Source organism: Desmodus rotundus, chromosome 9 (genome assembly GCF_022682495.2).
Source record: "Desmodus rotundus isolate HL8 chromosome 9, HLdesRot8A.1, whole genome shotgun sequence".
Taxonomy (NCBI): Eukaryota; Metazoa; Chordata; class Mammalia; order Chiroptera; family Phyllostomidae; genus Desmodus; species Desmodus rotundus.
In genome coordinates this window covers 106,943,961-106,968,426 of record NC_071395.1, presented here as the reverse complement: position 1 = coordinate 106,968,426, position 24,466 = coordinate 106,943,961, and the positions used below count along the sequence as shown (strand labels likewise).

General features: G+C 55.1%; 2 protein-coding genes across 5 annotated transcripts; one reads left to right on the top strand and one right to left on the bottom strand.

Annotated features, from left to right (window-relative positions):
• Nucleotides 1-255: 255 nt before the first annotated feature.
• On the bottom strand, nt 256-4,715 carry NAGS (N-acetylglutamate synthase). The gene is made up of 7 exons (XM_045189991.3): nt 4,144-4,715; nt 3,352-3,626; nt 3,036-3,249; nt 2,602-2,782; nt 1,864-2,035; nt 1,586-1,768; nt 256-874 (listed from the first exon to the last, which is right to left on the bottom strand). Exons 1-7 carry the CDS (start codon nt 4,564-4,566, stop codon nt 721-723), a joined length of 1,602 nt encoding a protein of 533 aa, XP_045045926.2. The 5' UTR covers nt 4,567-4,715; the 3' UTR covers nt 256-720.
• On the top strand, nt 3,667-23,225 carry PPY (pancreatic polypeptide). 4 transcript variants are annotated; one of them, XM_053910689.2, is made up of 5 exons: nt 3,671-3,925; nt 21,876-21,998; nt 22,481-22,662; nt 22,839-22,910; nt 23,076-23,225. In XM_053910689.2, exons 1-5 carry the CDS (start codon nt 3,887-3,889, stop codon nt 23,098-23,100), a joined length of 441 nt encoding a protein of 146 aa, XP_053766664.1. In that variant the 5' UTR covers nt 3,671-3,886; the 3' UTR covers nt 23,101-23,225. The 4 variants fall into 4 exon arrangements, with proteins under 4 accessions (XP_045045927.1, XP_053766664.1, XP_045045928.1 ...); XM_045189993.2 differs by lacking the exon at nt 3,671-3,925 and adding an exon at nt 21,625-21,736; XM_045189992.3 differs by lacking the exon at nt 21,876-21,998 and having other exon boundaries at nt 3,667-3,925.
• The last annotated feature ends 1,241 nt before the right edge of the window (nt 23,226-24,466 follow it).

Below are 24,466 nucleotides of genomic sequence, written 5' to 3'. Positions count from 1 at the left end.
AAGAGCCAAGTCTGGGCTTGGTTCTGAGCCCTGCCTGGAAGGGAGCTGGCGTGGCTGCTGTTGGTGTGGTCTGTGGAATGAAGGATACTTCCCAACTTAGGAGCAGGGGAGCCCTCTGGGGGCCGCACTGAGGAGTGTGGTTGCAGCGTCCATCACTTGGCTCCTCTGTTCTCTTTAGGAGTCCCCTGCTTCTCCAGCCCCAGAGATCTTGCTCCCAGAGGGCCACTGCTCATTTCCTTTCAAGTGTGAGCTAACTCTCAGACAACAATTTGCACTTTAATCAAAGCTTCCTGAAAAGTTGGGAGACCCAAAGGAATTAAAATGAGTGGTGGAATATCAGGCAGACAAGGGTGATATTTGGGTCGAGGGAGCCTCAAAGCACAGCACAGAGGCCACAGAAACTGACTTGTTCTTAAGGTTAGCCCTGAGCAGAACCCTTGACGGCAAGCCCTCCCCTGCCCCCTCCCCCCGATCCCTAGCCTGAAAGTTAAAGGCCATCTGGTTGTGGCTTTGGAGCAAGTGGGGGTGGACCCTTGTTCCCATGCTTGTCCCACTTTGCCCTCCGCCTCTGGGCAGAGTAAAGTAGGGGCTGCTTCCTCCTCTGGGGAATACTCAGCCAACAAACCAGGTCCAGCCTGTGGCTGCCTGGGGTCCCTTCCAGCAGACATGGCTTTTGGCCCACCCCGGCTGTCCCAGGGCCTGCAGGGCTGGTGGTGAGGGTCAGCTGCCCGGGTCAGAAGCCGGCTTGCAAAAGGAGTCTGGCAGCCCTTTGGCGTGGTTGACCAGCTCATAGGAGTCCCGAATATCAGCCAGGCCGAACCAGAAGAAGATCCACTGCTTGTTGGAGAAGCTGCCGTCACTGTGCTTGAAGTACCTGGTGGTGGTGGCAGCCTTCAGTGCAAGGCCGGTGCTCACTTCCCACCGGGCCGTTCACTGAGGGCCTCCTACATGCTACACACTCTGCGGGAGCTGCTGTTGGATTTTACCCTCGCAGCAGCAGCTGAGAGCCTGGTGGGTGCTCTCACAAAGAGGCAGCTAGGACGGCTCAGAGAAGTTAGGTAGCTGCCAGAGTCACACGGCTGTGGTTAGAATGAGGACACCCCTTGGGCTCTATGCACTGCCGTGGCTTTGCCGCCAGGGAAGGGGTTCTTGTTCAACTCTTGGCGCCCTCGCAGCAGGGTAATGGGGAGTGAGGGGATAGTTGCTGACGGAAAGAGGGGACAGGGGTTCTGCCGGAGATGCAGTGAGCCTGAGGTCAGAGTGGGCTGTTGGGCCTGGCACAGAGCCTGAACGATCAGGGTTTCTCGGGACCCCGAAAGAGGTGGCGGTGGGGAGGTGTCGCTTCAAGGAACCCACCGCTGCAGGGTGAGGGTGGCGGAGTGGTCTGCCTCTGAGGAAATCTCAGGCTGTGTGTGTGGTCCTGGGAAACGTGGGGCCGCAGCGGGCAGGGCCTTTCCGTGGGGAAGGACAGCTAGTGAAAGAAGGGGACGCCTAGCCTTCCTGGCTGGTGGTCACCCCGGGTGTGGCTGGCAAAGGCTGGGGTGGGGGCAGTCCCCAGCCCAGAGCAGGGAGGGGTAGGACCTACCAGGGGTTGATGGGGTTAGTTACTCGGGAGCGCCAGAAAAGCGTCTGCAGGTCCCGCCGAAGACACTCCCACAGCATCTGGCCGGAACCTTGACCCTGGCGGCTGGAGCTCACCACAAACTTGTCCAGGTATGGGGTGCCCCCCAGTACAGGCTCTGTGGTCAGAATGGCGGCGGCGTTGTACCTGGTGCAGCAGGAGGGGTCAGGCTGGGACTTCTCCTTGGTCTTAGTGCCCCGCTCAGTCCTTTGCTCCCTGCCCTCTGGGGCCCCCAGGCTCACCTTTCGGAGAGGTAGACAGAGTGCAGCCGCGGGCGCAGCGAGGCCAGGTAGTCGTCTCGGAGCTTCTTGCCAAAGCTGGTGTTGACCAGGTCCACCAGGCGGTCCTGGTCCAGGCTGTCCAGGCTGCTCACTCGCAGCATCCGCTCTACGTTCTTGAACAGGGTCCCGGCCCCTGGGGGTGCGACAGAAGGGAAGGGGTGAGTTTAGATCAAGAGCTCAGTCCCATCCTCTCCTTCGTTTGGGTGGTCTGGTGGGGTTCAAGACAGGATGGGGGCTGGTGGAACGATTACCCTCGTTGGGAGATCTCCCTAGTGAAATGCGTTCTGTGGTCTGCATAGATTTTGAATGTGATTTTCACTCAGGGAGATGCATTTCCCAGGCGGTTTGTCCCTGAAGTTCAGCCCACTGCCTGTAGTCCCACCTACTTCCCCTAGTCCCGCCCCGCCTCCACGAGCCAGACTACGTCTCCTAGTCTGGTCCATTCCGCTCAATTCCAGCCCCCCAAGCTCCGCCCTCTATGCCCCCCAAGTCACGCCTATCTGTCTACTTCCATCCAAGTGGCGGACCAGTCTTGTGCACCTTGCTCACTTCCGCCAGGTTCAGCAAGAGCTGGAGGCCTTTGATGTGGAGTCCCTCTATGGTCTTATTGTCGGGGAGGCTGCTTCTCCAGTTTACCCCACCCCAGTTGGCTGGTGCTCACTCCCGGGAACCAGGCCCCGCCCACCCGCCGTCCTTAACCTTTGTTGCTGAAGAGTTCGGTGAGCAGCGTGCTGGCAGCGGTGATGGCGGCCGAGGAGTGGTGGGGCAGTCGGCTGAGCACGTCCACGATGAGCTGAATCTGCTGCCGTTCCTTGGTGCTCACCCACTTGGCGCTGGTCACCAGGTCCAGATCAGCGGGCAGGTTCACGTTACTTAGGACCTGCGCCCGGGGCTTGGGAATGAGACTCCGGCCCACAGCTGGCCATGGACCACCCTACCCTAGGGACCTTTCCTTGCTGAACCCTTTACTCTTACCTCCTCCCAGAGTCCTCGGCCAGAGAGGTCTCCGATCTGGGCGCTGGCGGCCAAGCCCCTCTTTGACACCCCATTCTGGACCCGCAGGGCTGGAGAGGGGCTCGGCTAGGCCAGGAGTTGTGGGGAGTGGGGCCTGCAAGGGGGGGGGCGGGGCACACCTTGTGGCTGCTGTCACGCAGGCCGCCTGTGTTGTTGAGGAAGATGATCTTGGTAGGCTGTAGCTCCTTGGCCAGCGCCGCAGTCACCTCCAGCGAGTCGAGGAGCACCGAGCGGCGCGCAGTTGTTTCCCCAATGGGGCAAAGGATGGGGATGCTGCCCGACTCCAGGCACCACTGCAGCAGGTCAGTCTCCACGGAGACGATGCCCCCATAGCTGTGGGCCAGACGCAGTGTTCAAGAGGGCCGCCTCCAGGCCCGCCGGACAGATGGGGTCCTCTCACCTGAGTACTCTGCAGCAGGCAGGGTGGGCACTAACCTGGCGTGGGGGGCTGGCTCAGCGGCGCCTAGCACAGACCCACCACCAAAAAAAGGCACAGCTGTGGCGGCATTGTGCCGCAGCTCGTCCACCAGCACCTTGCAGTTCTGGGCAAGCTGTGCCTTGGCCTCCCAGAAGGAAAGGCAGCCTGAGGGCGCCGTGGGAGAGGGCAGCCCCAGGACCACCAAGGGCTTCATGTCCATGCGCTGCAGGAAGGCGAGTGCGAAGGCCAGGCTGGACACACCCTGTCGGCACTTGAGCACCTCCTCTTCCACCTGCGGGGGAGTGGGCGTGTTCAGAAGGTGAGTCCTGGGCCCTCTAGGTGCCCCCACGCCGCCTAGGAGCTGTCAGGCCCCATTTCTGGCTATTGGCGCCCACCTGCTCTGCCCTTTGCCCCGTTGGGTCTTGCCATCCCCTTATCTCACACTAGTGTTCCACCCTCCGCTCCTCCCTGCGACCTTGGACTGTAGGACACTTTGGGGGCAGGGGTGACACAAGTGGCTCCGGTCCAGGTTCCTCACTCGTCATCCTAACTATGCCCATGTCCGGTTCTCCAGTGCTCCACACTTGGCGGGTTAGTGTTCCAGGCTCCGCGCTCAGGCTAGGTGCTCGACTTTTGGAAGAGCTCAAAGCCTCGCCCGGTCCCGGGCGCCCGTCGTTCTCCTGGGTCCTTTGAGCCCCTTGCTGGTTGTGCTGTGCAGCGTCTGCTGTCGGTCCTGCCTGCCTGGCGATAAGTCGCCACACAACCCCCGTACCCTCGCTGTGACCCAGCAGACGCTGGGATCCTCTCACCTCGATGACGGCAAAGGGCTTGTCCGCAGAGTGGTGGGGGGTCTGGAACTGCAGGAGCCAGTGGCGCGCCTCCCCAGGGCTGGCCCCGCACTGGTTCAGGAAGGCTTGGATGTCCCTCTGCACCAGCGAGCGGCCGCCTGGGGGTCCGGGCGGTTCGGGGAGCACCGAGGGCGCGGGGGGTGTCGTCCACAATGGCCTGTTATCTGCAGGTGAGTGGGCATCCTCCTCAACACCCACGGCCTCTTCCAGTGCTGGCTGGGCGGGCGCCCAGGCGGTACTGAGCCGGCGCCCCGGGCTGGCACCCCTCGCCGCCCACTGCCGCACGCTGCCACTCAGCCTTCTCCGAGTGCCCCCAATGCCTCCAGGACTACGCAGCCTCCCGACCGCCGTAGTGGCCCAGAGGGCCCTGGCCAACTGCATCATCGCCGTGACAACCAAACCAGCTCTCCCCACCACGAGTGACCGTCTGCCCAGAGCTCTGGGCTCTGGGGGACTCTTTAACCTGCCTCAGGACCGGGCTGGCTTGCGGCGGGGGGCTCCGCCGTTGGCTCTGGGTGTGTTTGAAGAGGTTCAGACCATGGTTCAGTAGGCGGGGCCCACAGGTCCCCCGCCCCCATGGGGGAGTACGAACCCTTCCTTTAGCGATAGTCACAGGGCGGAGATAAAGGATGACAGCTTCTTTGATCTGCTGCCAGGGCGGGTTGCAGGAAGGGCTGCACGGACCCAGGGTGACTGGATAATTAAAGGGGAGTCTGACTTAAGTAAGAGGAGAGAGCAGGTGGCATTTACCCCCCATCCCCACCGCGGACCCAGGGAGGGGACTGGAAGGGGGGGGTGGAGTGGCAGCCCTGCAGGAGGGCGGGGCGCCTCTGCCCTGTGGTCCGAGCTCAAAGTTGGGGTCGCGAAATTGCAAGGGTTGCCACGCACCAGCCCTGAGTACCACCTTGAAGAAGGTTGTCATATCCTTAAATGATTACCCTTATTAGGATTAAACGTTTTGTTTTTTTGGAGAGAGGTGAAGGGAAGGAGAAAGAGAAAGAAACATCAACGTGTGGTTGCCTCTTGTATGCCCCCACTGGGGACCTGGCCCACAGCCTAGGCATGTGCCCTGACTGGGAATCGAACCCATGACCCTTTGGTTCACAGGCCAGCGCTCAATCCACTGAGCCACACCAGCCAGGGGTACATTACACATTTTCTTTAGACTTTATCCATATCATGACTGCAACTAGAGGGGTAGAAGGGCAGGGTCATGGACCACAAACAGAAGAAAGCACAAAACAATGGTATTAAATTCCAGTCAGACAGGGTTACCTGCTCTCTTGGTAACACAGGATGGGTATCATTATTATCCCCATTTTACGGATGAGGAACCTGAGGCACAGAAGTATGTGAGGGCCCAGGTCAGTCTGCTCAGAAGCTGTGGAGTTGGCTTGGAGGCAAAGCAGTTCTGCTCCAGATCTGTGCTCTGAAGCAAGAATTTGGAAGGGTTTGCAAACTTTCACAGGATGTGATTCATCGTTACTGACTATTGCGTCCCTGTGTTGCCTCAAACTGCCCAGTGTGCTGTCGGTTTTCCACAGCCCACACTGGGCACACTCTGATCGATGGAGTCCCACCCTCCATTGTTGTAGAGGAGGTGCAACAACTGTAGAGGGCAGTGTCGTGGCCAAGGTCACACAGCTTTAGTGTCACGGCCAGACCCTCAGCATCCTACGTTCCGCCCACCCCTGTTCACATCTTCCTTATGTGCAGGTCTGTGCCCTCCACCCCCGTGCTTGGAGACAGGCTTCCTGGGGCTCTGCCTGCGTGAGGATCAATGGCCTGGGCTGCTTCTCTCCCGAGTGTCGCAGAGGATGCTGGGTGACGGCACGGACCCCTTCTGGGGACCCCTCAGTAGCACACACACATGCACGAGTGCGTACACAGGAGACTTGACAGGGTTGGGGGGAGCTGACCTTTGTGACCTCCTCCATTAACTTTTGTATTTTCCTACTTAGAGAGCCTGGGTCCCAACAGAGAGTGAGGCAATGGCCCAGGGGCCTGTACCCCCTGTGCCTCTGCTCTCAGGGTTCCCCTGTTCTCTGGGTCTCCGCCCCTGCGCTGGCCTTTCTCTACTCCTTCCCACCCAAATGCGCGCCCCTTCCAAGTCCTCCCATCCAGCTGCAGCTGCCTCCGGCCTCCCCCCAACTCGGGGACCCCTGTGAGGCAAGCGTGGTCTCTCGCTTCATGCTTGAGGGCAGGGTTGATGTCTTTCTCCTCAGACTGGGGGCTTCCCGAGGGCCCACTCGTTTCTGTATCAGCCCCATTTCCCCAGATGGGGGGGTGGGGGGCAGACCCTGGCTGGGGAGCTGCTTCCCACTTTTTGGCTTTAGCCCAGAGGGCTGTGGTCCTAGGCAGCCAATGGGGCACCAGGATATACCGAGTAGATGATTAACTCCAGGCCCAGCAAGCGACCTGGGTCACTGTGTCACCACTGCCTCTCCCCTGGTTGGGGGCTGGCCAGCCTTCCTGGAGGAGACTCTGAACCAAAGGCCTGCAGGGTCACTGCTGGTCTGCGGTTCTACTCCAACTTTCTTTTGTCCTCTCTGAAGCTGGCTGTTTAGTCTTGTTTTTCAGGACAAAGCCTGTTGTCAGTGTGCCCCAAATCAAGTTCCTGGCTTCTCACCAGGCCCCCAGGCCTTGGGTGTGGAGATCCCGGAGCAGACACAGCCTCCTGAGCCCCCAGACACCTGCCCGCGGCAGGGTCCTCAGCCCTGCTGCAGGGGCTGGTGGAAGGGCACAGGCTTCCTCTTTTACTAGAGCCCTCCTTGGCTGCCACTCAGGATGGGTAGGCGCAGAGGTGACAGGAACCTGGGCAGGTGAGGGGCCAGGGCTGGAAACGGAGAGTCCCAATCACAGTACCTGAGGGGAGACACACCCACAGGCACACAGGGCACACACATGCAGAGACACACACGATCTACGGAGACGCGTGTGGGTACACACAGGTGTGCGGAGGTACACAGAATACGCCTAGACTAGACGTGACCCTCTGTATTCATGGAGACAGCATGGGCACATAGGGAGATATGCGTGAGACACAGAGTTGTACAGAAACCCAGTTTCTCCCGGACACGTTTGCACACAGAGATGTGCACCTTCACGGAGGCTCTCCCAGCTGCGGTGTCATCCAGAGGGACACACACACACACGTGGAAAGATGCAGAGAACGCACACTTATGCACCTGTACGCCCAGCGGTAGTCAGTGACAACTATGGGGACACTTAGCTCTGGAGACTTGAACGTCCACTTGTGTAAATACACACACTCACACACCACACAGGGTTAGGAGCAGACAACCCCCCTGAGACCTTACCCGTCTATCCACGTACAGAGGCACTCGGCCACGCTCATCCATGTGCCAGAGCCCACCTGGTATGTGAGCATGCTCAGAAACTATTTATCGAATGGATGAATGAATGAATGAACGAATGAGGGGAGGACAGAGAGAAAGAAGTGGAGCCTGTGAAAAGCGAGGCTTGGCTCTGTGGAAGGCGTGTTTGCGGGGTTGGCCCTAGCTCAGCCAGGCCACCCTTTCTGTCTGTGAGGAGGTAGAGGCCAGTGGGCACTGTCTCAGAGTTGCACCTGCAGGCTGTCACAGGGGGGTGTACAAAGGCCTTTTCAGTCAACCACTTTTTTTTTAATCCTCACCTGAGGACATTTTCATTTGCCTTTTTTTTTTTTGAGAGAGAGAGAGAGGAAGGGAGAGAAACATCGATGGGAGAGAAGCATTGATTGGTTGCCTTTGTACACACCCAGACCAGGGATCACAAGCCTCCGGACCAGGGGTCGTACACACCCACCCGTGCCTGGACTGGGGATGAACCTGCAACCTAGGTATGTGCCCTGACCGGGATTTGAACCCCCAACCCTTCAGTTATTGGGATGGCGCTCCAACCACTGAGCCACACTGGCCGGGCCAACCACATTTTTTATTTTTTTGAACACATGCTGTGTACCCGGTGCTGAACTGGGTGTTCCGAGGATGCAGTCCCATTTTTCCTGGCTGGGAATCAGGAAGCCCGGGCTCTGCCACTTCCCAGGCTGCAAAGGTTTGGGCAAGGTGTTTAACTTCTCTGAGCATGTAACTTTTCAGTTTTCTTTCCTGTAAAATAGGAGAAAGAGAATAGAATTTAATCTCATTGCATTGTGGCAAAAAATGAAAAGTTCTCCGTGGGCATGCAGCCGTCAAATCTGGGCTGTGGGGACCCGTATAGGACAAATGGCCTGGTTGCTTCAACAAATCAACTGCAAGAAAAAGAGAAGGAGTAGAAAGGATGAATGTGTAGATTGAACGATGTATTTTTAAAGTCTCTTTTGATCCCATTTTGATTCCCGTTCAACCAAACCATAAAAAATGAGACAGGGACACCTGAGCACAAGGGATATTTGACATATTATTTTAGGTGTGACAATGATTGCATGTTATGTTTTTAAATGTCCCATATCTTGCAGTCTACAGACTGAACGTTTGCAGACGAAATGGTACGATGACCTGAATTTACTTCAGAATAACCCTGGAGGGTAGAAGGCGGCCTGGGCAACAGAGGCAGCCAGACCGGCCACGACTTGTGATGGGTTCTGGGGATTCATTATACTGCCTCTTCACTTTTACATATGTTTGGACATCTTCAAAATGAAAACGGTCCAGCCCTGGCTGGTGTGGCTCCGTGGATTGAGCACTGGCCTGTAAACGGAAAGGTCACTGGTTCGATTCCCAGTCAGGGCACATGCCTGGGTTGCGGGCCAAGTCCCTAGTGGGGGTGTTTAAGAGACACACATTGGTGTTTCTCTCCCTCTCTTTCTCCCTCTCTTCCCTTCTCTCTAAAAATAAATAAATACAATTTTAAAAAGTTAAATTAAATTAAAAACATAAAAATAAAAACAATCCAAAGAATGGCTGTATGTGCAAGTTCCCAGTCTGACATAATGTAAATGCTCAATAAAAGTTAGTTTGCTTCTTCCAGGCATAGTTTTCCTACCAGGCATGACTCTGTGAAATGTCCCTGGATACCGCACAAATACCTAGCACTGCACAACGTCGAGGAGGGAACCCTGCGATTTCAGACTATCAGTTCCAAGTGTGCTATGAGCTTCTTGTCCAGCAGAGGGCTCCCTACTCTGCTTCTCTCTGGCTACTGCCCTGGTGGTGGGGAGGACGGGGGGGTTGTTGAAAGGAAGAGATCATTAGAAGTGTAAGAGAGAGATTGCTGACAGGTTAACATCTGAATAGAGACCTTGTCTCGGAGATGATTAAGAGAAAAAAGACAGGTAGGTAAGTAGGTAAAAGAATTTGTCCACAACCCTATGATAGGAAGGGTCTTCCTTCCAGGGTGCAATCTCTGGGGGTATTTAGCAAAGGCTACTATCTTGAAGAGAGTAATAGCAAACTCTTCCTCAGGTACTGTTCCAGGCATGCAACATGTATTAACTTATTAATTCTCATGGGAGTGCCAGGAAGTAGGTGTTGCCGCGATCACAGAAATCCTAGGAGGCTGGTTCCCACGAGTGGAGATAAGGTGCTTTCAGGGCACAGGTGGCGCTTCCCAGCAGCACTGAGTGTGCACATGAGCTTCCACGGAGCCCACAGTGAATGTCGGAGGCATCCAGAGAAGGAGGCCCACCAGGAATCACCCGGAATCCACAGGTGGAAGTGTTTCAGGAAGGAGGGGGCAGCCCACAACGTAGTCACTTCAAAGCCTGAGTAAAGACGATTGACTTCACTCATTACTGACTCTTCTGCCTCAGTGGGGTGGTGGGGAGCTAGGCTGGGGAAGCCAGGTGGCAGAGGGCTGAGGCCGGGCCTTGGATGAGACCGTAGCATGGAACTCCTGAGAGACTGTGGCCAGAGAAAGAGGCAGAGGCTGGTTACTCAAGTGTGGGCCATGGCGCCACCTGGGACCTGATTAGAAACATGGAGTCTGGGGCCCCATCTGGGCCTACCAAATGAGAACCTGCATTTTCATTAGATCCTTGGGGATTCTATATTTAATAAAGTCCAAAAAAGGGGGAGCAGAGATGTGGGCTGGTCCCCAGAGGTGGCGTTCAATATGAGGATGTCCCGGTGAATGTGAGGCCAAGAAGGAGGTGGAAAGGCGGCGTGAAGACACTGCCATGGAGCTGGGCTGAGAGGTGGTGTGTGTGAATGTCAGGGTGTGCAGGGTTGGGGTGCTCTGTGGGGCTTGCGGGAAAGGTGGTGTAGTGAGTGCTGGTGGTAGAATCCTTCCCCATGGCGGGAAGCTCCCTGAGGGCTACCCATCTCTGTGCTCCGCAAAGGGGAGAGGAGCGTGTGGAGATGTTGCTTCTCTGTGTGTATGAGGTGTGGGGCAGAGTTCATGTGTGTGTTTTGTATGTTTGTGTGTGTTTACATGTTAACAGTCAACTAATGGAAATTAATATGGTTAATCCTATTATGTGCATGTTCCAAGGTGAGGTAATGTGTAGGTAGGGGATGGTGGGGTATCAGGGTTCAGGAAACTGTCATAGTCTGATGAATAGTCAGCTTCTTGGAATTAGGGAACTCAGGGAGCAGGTCCAGATCCCAAACTACCCACCATTCGTCCTGAGTGGGTAGAGAACAGATTCCACTGGGTGCCTGCAAGTTGTAGTTGCACACTGTTGCCACAAGAGGGAGACGTCGGCCCACCCACGCGATACTAGGTCGGGTGAATTCCTACTGGCCCAATGGGGTCGGTGGGCAATGCTAAGATTCATCCGAGGGACTGGTGGGATCGCGCCCTGGGTGACTGGTGTGGGGGTCAACTCCTGGTCCCCTCATGCTCCGGCTCACCGCCCCTTCTCCTGGGTTCTGGCCACCCCAACCAACGTCCTCCCAGAGCCACCCAGCTGTCACGCACCTCTCTTGGATACGGATACCCCAGCCCTCGGCCTTGAAAATCCAGCCCGGGGGTGGGGGGCACAGTGAGGATGCCGCCTAAGGGGGGAATCAGGGGCAAAGGTGTTAGGAGTGGGAGGTTTTATTTGGGGCAAAGGCGGGAAGAGGGGACTCAGGCATTCTCAGTCGGGACACTTAGTGGAGCGTACACTGTACAGGCAGGGTGTTGGGTGAGTGAACCCGTGGACAGGGCGTGGCCCTTACCTTAATCTGGGGTGAGAATATGCAGGTTCAAGTCCAAGCCTCATCTGGCTTTGGGCTGCCTTTGAGGAGGACTTGCACTCCCACTGTAGGGTCCTCCTTGTCCGGCTTCTTAGTGGGGAGAAAGGTTGCATCCCTAGCTACCTTAGTGTGGTGGGGCGGGGGAAGGGCAGGGGAATGGCAAAGCGGAGGGGTGGTGGAGGGCAGTGGTCTGGGGGCCAGTTAAGGAGACCTGGGGAGTCACTGCAGGATTTTGAGGAGAGTGGCAGGATCCCAGCTGGACTCTTGGAAGATAAGGAATGGATTGTGGGTGGGGTGGGGAGGTGGATTTGATTTACATATGTAATTCTGTTATTCATCCAGGCAAATCTTTGGTGTGGTTCACATTGAACTTCTGAAAGACCAGATTTAGCCTCAATTGATGATATTAATACATTAGGTGGGGAGTCAGAAACATTTTTTGCAAAATATTCTTTCTGCTGAGAGACCAGGGGCCTGACAGTGGGAATGGAAAGTAGAGCAGGTGGTTACAGTTAGGATAGCGTTTAAATAAATAAATACATAAAACTGGGGGAGGGGGTGGAAGAGGGCAAAGGGGGTCAAATACATGGTGATGGAGACTAAATGTTGGGTGATGAGCACACAAAGCAATATACAGATGATGCATTATAATATTGTACACTTGAAACTTACATAATATATATTTAAATATTTTATTTATTTATTTTTAGAGAGGGGAAGGGAGGGAGAAGTGAGGGAGAGAAACATCAATGTGTGGTTGCCTCTTGCGCGCCCCCACTGGCAAACTTGGCCTGCAATCCAGGCATGTGCTCTGACTGGGAATTGAACTGGCTACTCTTTGGTTCACAGGTTGGTGCTCAATCCACTGAGCCACACCAGCCAAGGCGAAACTTATACAATCTTATTAACCAATTTATTGAATTTAATAATAATTTAAAAGTCCAACAAAAATAAATAAAATCTTTTTCACTATAAAAGTAATTTGGGAAAATTACTGAAACTAGATAAACGAAACCTACCTAAACTAATAATACAGCTGCTATTTGCACTTGGTCTATTTCCAAGCTCTTTTTTATACATTAAAAAGACCACAGCTGTGTTATTATGTACATACAATTAATTTTCCTGATTTTTCACTTATCAGAATGTCAAACATTTTTTCAAGAGAATAAACCCATTTTTATTTATTTACTTTTCAATAAGCTTAAATTTCTGAGGGTTACAGCATCACACGGGCTCTGGGTCCAACGGCCTCACCAGGATGGCGACTTCAGAATGTAGCCCCAGCCGTGCCGCTGTTTCTGTGAGCACGAGCCGCCTTCCTGAGATGCCTCTGGTTTTGGTGTGTTTGCCACCCAGAGTCACTGTGCTGTTCTTTGCCTTGTGCACATAAGCACATCTTTTGCCTAGACAGAATTCAGTTTCAAGTCAAGCATAAACACCTTCCATTTTCAGAGGCTGTGTGCTCCCTCTGGTTCTAGGGACCTTGCAAAAATGGCCTCGGACCACAGCCTTCCAGATGTATTTGTCATTTTAGAAGTCCTGTTCCCACAGCCTCCACGGGCTCCAGGATGGAAAGAGGAAGATAAACACGGAGGGAAAGAATCCTCACCCAAGGCTATGTTTACTGATTTTAGAGAGAGAGGAAGAAGAGGGGAGGAGAGAGAGAGAGAGAGAGAGAGAGAGAGAGATGGTGAAAGAGAAGCATCAGTGTGAGAGAGAAATGTAGATCATTTGCCTCCTGTACGTGCCCTGACTGGGGGGATCAAACCTGCAACCTAGCTATGTGCTCTGACTGGGAATCGAACCCACAGCCTTTTGGTGCACAGGACGGTGCTCCAACCAACTGAGCCACCAGGCCAGGGCAAGATAAACATTTTATATTACTCCTGCCCTACCACAAACTGGGTGGCTTAAAACAACAGAAATGTATTGTCTGACAGTTCTGGAGGCTAGAAGTCCAAGATGAAGGCATCATCAGGGCCACCTGCCTCTGAAATCTGTAGGAGAGAATCCTTCCTCGTCTCTTCTAAGCTTTTGGTGTTTGCTGGCGGTCCTCGGCATTGCTTGGCCTGTAGATGTACTACTCCAATCTCTGGCCCCAGCGTCACATAGCTCTCCTCTCCCTGTGTACGTCTCCTTTCTTACAAGGTCACCAGCCATATCGGATTAAGTGCCACCCTACTCCACTGTGACCCTAACTAATTACATCTGCAATGACCCCGTTTCCAAATAAGGTCATATTCTGAGGTGCTGGGGGGTTAGGACTTCCTATCTTCTGGGGTGGATACAATTTAATCCATACCACTTTCTAACCGCGTCTTAGTGACGGCCTAAGATTTCAACAAGAGTAAAATTCTACTTATTTAATCCCATTTTTATTATTAAACACTTAATTTGCATCCAATTTATATACGATTACAAATAATGTTGTGATGAGCACTTTATGCATAAAAATTTCCCTCATATTGTTGAATTGTTTTTTAAAAGGATAGATATTTAGAAGAAAGAATACCTAATCAAAGTTATGAAACGTTTTAATTATATCGTTGGTGTGGGAAGAGGCCTGGTGAGGAGAAAGGAAGCGCAGACAAGCAAAATGAAGGAAAGAAGAATTACCCACAGGCCCGAGCTGCTCCTGCTCGGCGGCCGTGTGTTTTCAGATGTACTTACTGCCCACGTCGTTTTCCTGGCTGAGATCTTGTTGCAGGTGGCAGTTTGCGTCTTGCTTCCCACTTCCCACGGGGCCCTAAACAGTTTCTCGTCTCATAAGCTTTAGGATCATCTTTTGAGCGGCTGCACAAGGTCATAGTGTAGGAATATTGCAAAATGTACTATTGAATACATGGTTTAGATATTTATGACGCTTCCAAGATTTTACTCCTATAACTTAACTGTGGTACACATTTCTGTGCTTGTATCTGTGAATTGAGTTTATTTCAGTAAGTGCCCGGAGACTGAGTTTCCGGGTTAAAGCGCATGAAGAATTTTAACACTCTTGAGTCTTTGAAAGTTGCTTTTCCAAAGGATCGTACTAACACACACTCTCATCAGCCACGAATGGGTGAGTGTGGCTTCATGCCACACTCCTGCCAGCAGTGAGTTTTTATCTTTTTTTTTTTTAATTTTGCAGTCTTACCCCGTAAAACGCGGGGTCCTCCTGTTTTGTCTTTTTTGGTTGCCGGTGGTGCTGACCGCATGTTCGCATGCTGTTTTTCCTCTTTTGGAGTTGTCTGTTCAAGTCCACTTATCTTTTCGGGACCCTAATGGTTCACTTAGACATTTGTATCTTCATTTCATCTATAAAAGATAAGAACACTTCGTCATCGCTGCCGTGTGGATGTTTTTAGCCTGTTTAGTCTTTTGTTAAAAAAAGTAGTTATTGGGAAATACAAGTCAAAACGCCAGTGAGATGCCGCCTCCCACCCGTTAGGGTGGCAGCTATGGGAAACCCCGGGATGTAGGTTTTGGTAAGGATGAGGAGGCGCGGGGACCCTTGAGTATTGTTAGTGGGGAGGTAACATGGTAAAGCTGTGAAAAGAACATGGCAGTTCCTCAGAAAACTAAGAGGGTGAATTTTTATAGTATGTGCATTTTAACTGCAATTTAACCAAAAGCTAGATAACTGGAAAATATAACAGATAACCATCAAAAAAAAAAGTTATTGTGTTCCACTCTGTGTAAAGAGTCTCTGCGCTGGGCGTGGAGCATACAAAGCCAGCACGATGTCAAGGTGCCCACGGACCCTCAGGTGGGAATAGAAACCAGCATTTGTGGCACACTTCCTGCGCTCTGACGGGGACATGAGCTGCAGTGCTGGGAGACCTGGGCGGCCACAGACACCCCGCAGTCGGGAGGCAAGGGGTGGGGTGGTCAAGGAGACTTCCTGGTGGGTCTGAATCTAGCACAGACTAGGAGTTAACAGGGCAAAGGGAGGTGGGTCAGTTAGCGGTCTCGGTCATGTGCTTATGACATGCACGCACATCGAGCCTTACGCAGGAAACTCTGGACCTTTGTGATTTCCTCCAGTGTTTTCACGCTATTTAAGTTCTCTTAGCTCAGGGGGTCTGATCATTTTATTTCTTCCTGATTTCCTCGGGGTCAGTCGATTTTTGCATTTGACTCTTTACCTGGAAGTTGTTTTGGTGATGGGGAAGGGGCTAAGGGGCCCCCGGGGAGGGGGTGTGGAAGGGTGGAGAAGCAGAAAGGGAGGGCTGGGCGGCTGCAGGGAACCCGGTTTTCATCCTGCTGCCCTCCTTCTTGACACAGTGGCTCTGGGGCTCCCATGGTCACCGTCTCTCCCCGCTGTGGTTGTTTGAGGTGATGGGGTGAGGTGGGTGTGTGGCCGAAGCCTGGGGGACTGGAGGTGATGGTCCAGTGCGACCATGTTGGGCTTGACGTGTGAGGAACGCAGAGCAGAGTGCTGGGAGGACTTCCACCATAGGGAGTAAACAGGATGAGATGGGGCGACACGTGCCACCTGTCCCTGCTCACCCATCACCCCCTGCCCAAGCTATCACTCTCTGCCTGTGCTCTCACTTTCCCCTCCTTGCACATAATTTTATCTATCTTTTCCGTCACTCGTTCCTGGCCGTGTTCTCACTAGATCATAAGCTCCCAGAGCGCACGCCTTGTCTGTCTTGTTCCCTGTCATATTCCCAGTGCCTGGAGCAGGGACTGGCACAGGGTATGTGCTCAGGGAGAATTGGATCGAATGAATGAAGAGAAAGAGTGGCCTCTGCCCTGGCTCAGTAGATTGGGCGCCGGCCTGTGAACGGAAGGGTTGACAGTTCGATTCTCAGTCAGGGCACATGCTTGAGTTGCAGGCCAGATCCCCAGTAGGGGGCATGTGAGAGGCAACAACACAAGGATGTTTCTCTCCCTCTCTTTCTTCCTCCCTTCCCTTCTGTCTAAAAATAAATAAATAAAATCTTTAAAAAAAAAAGAGTAGCAGCCTCATGTGGGCCCTGCAGGGGTGTGGGTACCTAGAAAGCTAGGAGGCGTTCTGATGCCTGTGAGCAGATTGCTGGATGAGGGGCTGAGGATCTGGACCCCCAGCCTAGAGCAGACCCTTCATAGTCTGGTCTTAGGGTCTGCCTTCCATTGGGGCAAGGAGGTTGAGGGGCTGGGGGTCTCTCACCCACACATGCCCTCTGCAGCTGAAGCTGAGGCTGCTCCTGTCTAGGTTCAAAGGACGGGGCCTGGGGAAAAGGGGCTGAGTCACGGAGGTGCTGCTCCTGCTGAAGTTTCCTGCCTCAGGGGCTCAGAGGCATTCATTACAGCCAGGAGGAGAAGTAATTAAGCCAGAGAGCAGGAGGGGTGGGAGGGGAGGGAAGGCTGATTTTCTCAGGAGGCTTCTGGTGCAATTAATAAGGGCAAGGGAGGGGAGAGCTCTCCCCAGGCTGGGAATGTCGGGAATAGAGACTCGGCTTCAGGGCCACAGCCACCCACACCTGTGCTGACCTCCGAGGAGGAGTGGACATAGGGGTGGAGGAGTGTGCTGGCATCTGGCGCCACGAGGCCACCTGGGGTAGAGGGGCGCAGGCCAGAGCCAGACGTGCCTGAGCCTGAGCCCTGGTATTGCCATTTACCTGCTGTGGAACCAGGGGACCAGGAGGCAGGCTGTTCTCTGAGCCTCAATTTGCTTATCAGTAGAACAGGGCTAATAACGTGGACCTCGAAGGGTTGCTGTGGAGGTTAAATGTGAAATGCTTAGCAGTGTGCCTGGCCTGTGGCATGCACAGACAGTGCTGGGATTCAGAAAGTGGTTTTCCCGTGAGAGCGGGCGACTGGGCGGAGAGGCAGGAACAGGTGGGCTCCCCTGAGAATGGCCTGTGGTGCTCAGTCCTGGGACAGGCACAGCAGCCTGGGTACCGTTTAATGGACAGCTACTCTGGGTTCGTTCCCCATTATCTGCGCAATGTCATGCTCGGGATCACCGCCTCGCACAGCCAGGCTGGGTTTAATTAGGGGCAAAATCGAGATTTCAGGATCCCACAGGGCGCTGGTCTACACTACAGACCACCACTTGCAGTAACTTCGGAGTGCGCTCGTGCCTGACACCCGGATGCGGTGGGCAGGACACAGAGGCCTGGCTCCCTGCTGCTTACCAGCTCTGTCTCAGTTTCCTCCTCAGGAGACCAAGCAGGCTGGGCCAACCAGCTGGTGTCCTAGGAGGAAGCCAGCGCGGCTCCGGGTTCAGACACCACCAGGTTCAAATCCATGCGCTAAGGTTTTCAGCTCTGTACCACGGGAACGACAAGGGCCCGCCTCAACCGACTTGTTGGAGACTTGGTGGGCACATGAAATCAGATGATAGTAATGCTTCTCGGGCAGCCCTGCGCTCCAGGTAAGCCTTGGTCAAGGTAGATGTTATTATAATTAGTAGAAGGGGTGGTGGTAGCAGTATTCGGAGACTCCTGAGGAGCCTCCTGCTCCCACCCGCTGGGAATCCTGGTCTAGGCGTGGGTCCACAGGGGGAGGCCTGGACAGACAGGTGTGCAGCCGCCTGGGCTGGCGGCCGCAGTACCGCCCTGTGGGCGGCAGGGGGCGGCAGAGGGAGGCAGGGAGAGGGCCCACTGAGCAGCAAGGGCAGCAGAGGGAAGGCACTGGAAAGGCTCCCGGCCTCCCCTGCATGGGGGCCCCCTAACAGCGACCCCATCATTTCTCCGGATCTGCGGGGCGATCAGGCAGGGTAGGAGGCCGGGGAGTGGCGGGCCCCTCAGCTCCCTCCGGTCCTTATCAGCGATGGCCAGATAAGTGCGGTGGGACACGGTTCTGGCGGCTGCCGCTAACGGACACTGCGGGCGGGCTTGTGGGCGCCCTGTTTACGGAGATAAGGCACCGCCTGGCCCCTGGGCCGCTCGGTACACAATACTTAGCTGCGCAAACACCCGCCGCTCGCTTCGGGACTCAGTTCTGGCCTACCCACCCACCTCCCCGGTGGCAGAGGACCCCCACGATGGTGGGCAGGTGACAGTGTGGGGTGAGGAGTGGGAGAGTGTGGAGTGGGCGCGTGGGGGGCGTGAGGGTGAATGAGCCCGTGGGTGTTGGCACATTCGTGTGTGCGATGCTCCCTATGCTGGACTTTACATCCCCATGATGTTCTGTAACTACCAGTTTGTACTTCTTAATCCCTTCCCCCTTTTCACCCATCCCCCAAACCCCTCCCATCTGGTACAGATGGCCAATAGACATACGAGAAGATGCTCAACGTCACTAATCTTCAAAGAAGTGCAAGTTAAAACCACAGTGAGGTATCGCCTCACACCTATCAGACAAGTGTTGGCGAGGACGTGGAGAAAAGGGAGCCCTGGTGCACTGTGGGTGGGGCTGGAAATTGGTGGCGCCTCTGTGGAAAACAGCATGGCGGCTCCTCAAAAAATTAAACACAGATGACCTTATGACCCAGCAGTTCCACTTCTGGGTAGACAGCTGAAGAAACCCAAAACACTAACTTGAAAAGACGCGTGTACCCCTTGTTCCCTGCAGCATTGCATACAATGGCCAAGATATGGAAATAACCCCAGGAGGGGCCTACTGGTAGACCAGTGGGTGGAGAGGATGTGGAGCCTCTGTACAACGGACTGACTCACTGTAAAGGAGTGAAATCTTGCCATTCGTGACAGCGTGGATGGACCTAGGGAGCATTGTGTTAAGGGAAGTAAGTCAGAGTAACACAGATTCTATAATATTTCACTCGTGTGAGGACTCTAAAGAACAAAACAAATGAACAAGCACAATAGAAACTGTCTCCCGGTCTGTAAGCAGCCGCCAGTGGGTGTCCCTCCCATTTCTTCTGCGGGTGGGTGCCGCAGCTCTTGGAAAACTGCATGACTGCAGGTGGCCCACCAGCACCACTTCCGGTGTCCCAGCCAGTGCCGAGGGAGGAACGGGGAGAGGGTAGGTGTGCCAGGTACTATGCTGCATAACAAGTCACCCTAAAACAACCATTAAATCTTACTCATGATTGTGTAGGTCAGGATCGGAAGGGATTGATAGGCAGGTGCCACTTGGCACCTCTCACGTAGTGACAGGCAGAGGTTGGCTGGGGCGGCAGCCGTCTGAAGGCTCCCCTGGGCTGACATCCCGGGGCAGAAGGCTCACTCACAGTCCTGGTGGGTGCTGCTAGCTCCTGGCTGGGAGCACAGCCAGGGTCGTCGAGGCAGCCACCTGCTTGTGGCCTCTGCAGTGTGATGTTCCTGGGACCCACATGGTAGCTTTGAAGACACTCTTGTGACAAGGGATGTGGAGGACGTGCTGCTGGCCAAACTCCTTGCAGTCTTCTCTGGGGGAGCCCCATTCCCCTCGGCTGTACACTCACCTTTACCCTGCGACCCCAGGGGCTAATCGGGTGTTCCTTTCCTAGTGTCCTCTCAGCCCTCACCCCACCCCAACACTGCCAAATGGCCATCGCCCTGTCCCGGAGGGCCTGGAGGTGGGCAGGGGAGGGGACCACTGTCATTTTCATTAGTCCACCTACAGGTAAGTACTTGGTGCCTTCTCCACGCGGGGCTCCACGGCCAGTCCTGGGGACTTACAAAGATGAGTGCGTGAGACGCAACCATAGCTGTTCTGGACGTGGTCATACTGTTCAGAAAGCACATCCACATCTCCCCCTTGATTGTCATATCTGGTGAGGACCCAGAAGAGGAATCTGTTGTTTGCAAAGAGGAAAAATGAAAGCTACAGGTGCAGTTGACACTGTGAAGTACCTGTCATTTCTTAGGCGGTGACAAAGCTGTTTACAAAACTATAAACGGCCTCAGCACTCGAGTCAGTCCCCAGATCCACCATCTGTCTGTGGGGGCCGGGGACTGATGAGGATAATGGGCAGAACAGGTCCCCACCAGGCCATAGTCCTGCCGGACGCAGACCCCTCCCACTAGGGTTGGAGCCTGGCGCCCCCTGGTGGCATGCTGCAGCCTCTGCCTGCTTCACTAGAGGCCCCACCGGGGATCCATCACTAATTCACCTCCTTTGACTTGCCAAGTCAGAACCCAGGACCAAATGCAGGGGCTTATGGCGACAGACCACCTGCATATTTGCTTGGTGGAAAATAAGTCGCCTGTTGAAGCAACTTATTGTTCTTGTTGCCGGAAATCAGAACTGAGAGCAATGGCAGAACACCGATGTTTCCTCACTCGGCATTGCCTCCAGTCCTCACCCCCCTCCCCAAACTCCTCTCCTAACAACACGCCTGTGGTATCTTGACCTGGGACAGCAGGACCTCGGGGGTCAGTGGTCCTTTGCTCCCTTCTCAGGCTTCTGTGTGTTAACCAGGCACAGCCGCTTACTGGCCCTCGGCTGGGGGTGGGGGGGGAAGGAAGGGACACAGAGCAGGGGACATGTGGAGGCTCCTGGGTGGGGGTGGGGAGCTGCTGGGCTCAGTGGGGTTTGGATTCTAGGCCAGAATTTGAGTCCGAGACAGCTGTGTGATCTCGGGAGAGTGTCTTCCCCTCTGCGAGCCTCACGCTTCTCAGACAAAAAGTGTGGAATTACAACAAAACTTTGACAGCCCCACTTAGAAAAAATAGAGTCCAGATTTTGAAGTTAGACTTTATTTCAAACCCTGAATCTGCCACTGACTAGTTATGTCAGACTTAATGGCTCTGCGCCTTGGTTTCTGAATCTGTAAAATGGGTTGTTTAGGGACTCAGTGAGGTGACAGCTGGGAGCACTCTGGAAAATTCAAGGCTTTACAAATGATGCTGGCTTTTATCACTCCCCTGGAATGGGGGCTCTGAAGTTGCTACCAGAAATTGGAACCCCTATTTTCCCTGAACCCAGTCACCTCAATTCTAATTTTGCCTCCTACCCACCAGCCAGAAAGTGGGTCTCTCCTTGCCTGGGCCCCTACCCCTTTCTACATCGCCCAGGTACCTGAAGCAGCTCCCACATTTCCACCTTGTTCGAATCACAGACTGGAAAGGAAGCCTGAGTCCCCATCCCTCATCCCTGGTCTCGGAGCCCCAGCCCACATCAATTTTCTGCCCTGAGGAAATTCCTATGATGCTTTGGGTTAGTCCTGGGGGGTGGGGGGCTGCTCTAGGGCTTGCAACCAGAACCTCTTATTCGTTCTGAGACCCCAGAGCCCCACCCTCCTTGCACCAAGCCTGCGATGGTGTCCAAAGGCAGAGGGGGGCCCACAGGAGACTTACTGCAGTTCGCTTTTACCCGTCACACTGCTGCGTCTGGCACTCACAACGCTGCCCTGTCCCTCTCCCGTCCCTGGCCCCAGGGAGCTGGCTGGTGTTGCAGGCACCAAGGAGACCATGGGAGGAGGGTGTGAGGGCTGGGAGTGAGAGAGGCTGACAGAAGGCGGGGACTCTGGGGGGCTGAGGACTATAAAGGGGCAAGGCTGAGAGCGGGGGACCCACCCAGCCTGAGGCAGGCACCTGCTTGGTCCAGGTCCCACTTGCTCGGGATTCAGGGTAAGTGGGCTCAGCCTGCCCCAAGGTCTGGAGGACTTTGGGGGGACTGAGGCCTGGGATGGGGGGAAAGGGTCGGTACTTTGCTGGGCCGGGGCTCCCGGAGGCCTGAGCTCCCGCATGGGTCTGGCTCTATACCTAGACGAATCTGTTACCTGGAAGAGCAGTCAACTACAAGACTGCGAATGTGTGCGGCGAGCAGTTGGTGGTGGCTGTGAGCACAAATGTGTGGGTGACTTTGACCTCGAGAGTGATTGGGATCCAGGTGTGTGACCGTGACTGTCTGTATCTGCATGCCATCCCTGATTAGGGGTGAGGGGCAGACCTACAGGCCACTGATTTCTGTCCTTTGGGTCACAGGTTCAGTCTGTGGGCCCTGCCCTGAGGGTGAGGAGTGCCCTTGCTCTCACCAATCCCTTCCCCCCAGCCCACCCCCCACCTGTGCCCCCTCAGAGCCATCAGGCCTTGGACGTTGTGCGTCCTGTGTCTCCTGCCCCACGTCCTCACTTTCTCTGCTGCACGTTTCTGCTTTGCTGGGGCCCTGACTGAGTGCCAGCTGTTGCTGCGCTGCTTGTGGGAGCGGCAGTCTGTGCTTTCTGGGGCCGTGTCTTGGGGGTGGGTGGTTGGGTCCAGTGGCTCTTTGCTCCGCCCTCTTGTCCCCAGGCTTGGAAAAATGCCTGATGGCTAAGGGGTTGGGCGGGTGGGCTCCGTCCGCCTCCACCTCCCCTTGCACTCCTTGCTCCTCAGATGGCCTCTGCCCACCACTGCCTCTCCCTGCTGTTCCTGTCCACGTGTGTGGCTTTGTTGCCACTGGATGCCTGTGGGGCCCTGCTGGAGCCAGTGTACCCAGGGGACAACGCCACACCGGAGCAGATGGCCCAGTATGTGGCTGAGCTCCGCAGATACATCAACATGCTGACCGGGTCCAGGTGTGTATGAGAGGGTGGGAGGTCCCAGCCCCTCCTGTTCCACATTCTTGGGAGAGCAGAACCTCTCTACTGACCAGGCCCGGGCCCTGGGCCCCTGGCAGCATGGAGCCCAAGGGCAGGGATGGGGCAGGTGGTCTGGCACCCGGCACAGTGCTTGGTTGCCTCTCCCCTCCTAGATATGGGAAAAGAGACAAAGAAGACACACCGAACTTCTTGGAGTGGGGGTCCCCCCACAGAGCTGCCCCCAGGTAGGTCTGATCCTCTGCCCTGTGTGCCAGCTCCCTGGGGCTGCAATGGGCATGGGGGTGAGTGACGGTTGGGGGAGGAGAACAAGGACCCAGGGCTGGCCTGAGGTCTCTGGGGGGTGTGAGGACAGCTAGCTCAGGCTGCCACGTTCTGCCCTCTCCCCACAGGGAGCTCAGCCAGATGGACGTGTGACGCGGCCTCCTGCCTCCTCTCACTCCCAGGGCCATGCTGGCCCAACTCTGCCCCCACACCCTTGGCTCTGGCCAGAGCTTGCGCCTCGCGCCCACACAGGCTAAATAAAACAAATCAAAGATGTAGCCTCAGTCTGTGGACCTCTGGTGGGGGCAGGAGTAGCCAAAGGTTCAGGAGGGAATGCGGGATGGGAGGCAGTGAAGGGGAGGGGTCTCGAGATGGTATCATGGGCAGACTGTTGGGAAAAGGAGCCTACTGTGTGCCACGGGGTTTTAACCCTGTCCGCAACCCCGTGGGGGTGATAACTGTTATCCTCGCTTGAGAGGAGGAAGCCAAGGCTCACAGAGGTCCAGCAGTCTGTCCAAGGTCCTGGCGCAGAGGGCAGTCCAACCGAGGGACCCAGCATCGGGGTCAGCGTCAGCTGAGCCCAGGTCCAAACAGGGATCTGCCACTCTCTGCCTGTGCGCTCGCGGGCAGCCATCCAACCTCTCTGAGCCTCGGATTCCGCGTCTGTGAAATGGGCTGTAGCAAGCATGGCTTGATATAATGTGTGTGAAATTTTAGCATGGCCCTTGACCCAGGTAAATGCGCCGTGAATGGGAGCTTGCGAGGGGCAGACTCGCAATGCAGACACCAGCCAGCAAGTGGTTTCCACGAATATGCTGGAAAGACGAGCAGATACTGTCTTCAAGCATGGAGGGAGGGGGGACAGGCCCAGGGGAGGGGTTCTGGAAGGCAGCTTTAGGTGACTACAGGAAATACCTTTGAAGAGCCAGAAATTTGTAAGTAACTTGAAACTATTCAAACATCGGTGGGGCTAGGGGGGTGCTTTGGAGGGATTCAGGTTCCAGGGGGGAGGCTGATCTGCAGATTCCACACTCCAGCGCTGGGCAGGCTCTGAAGAGGTCCCGCACTGGGAGCCTGCGATGAGGAGTCCCCGTGGATCCCAGGGGCCTTCGCCAGCCGTGCCCTTCTCAGGCACCTGCATAGGTGGGGGTGGTGTGTGTATGTGTGTGTGTGTGTATGTGTGTGACTGGGAAGGAGGAGCTTGTCTCTCTCCCCTTTTCCTGGCCTAGGAGCACCTGTGGATAAGGAATAGTCATGGGGAAGGGGTGGGAGGAAGAAGTGAGAGAATTAGAATTTCTCTGGTTCCTGGAATGGCCCCTCCTGCCTGCCCCACGTGCTCCGCTTACAGAGATGGGGTTCGTGGGTTTGGTGGACGAGGGGGTCCACTTTCCTGGGATCAGCATCTCACACTGACCCCCTGGCAATGATACCACGTCATGTTTCCCCTGCAGTCCTGGCTGTGTCTGGTGCGTGCCAATGACCTGAAAGTGGAACCGGGCCCTACCAGGCAAAGCACTGG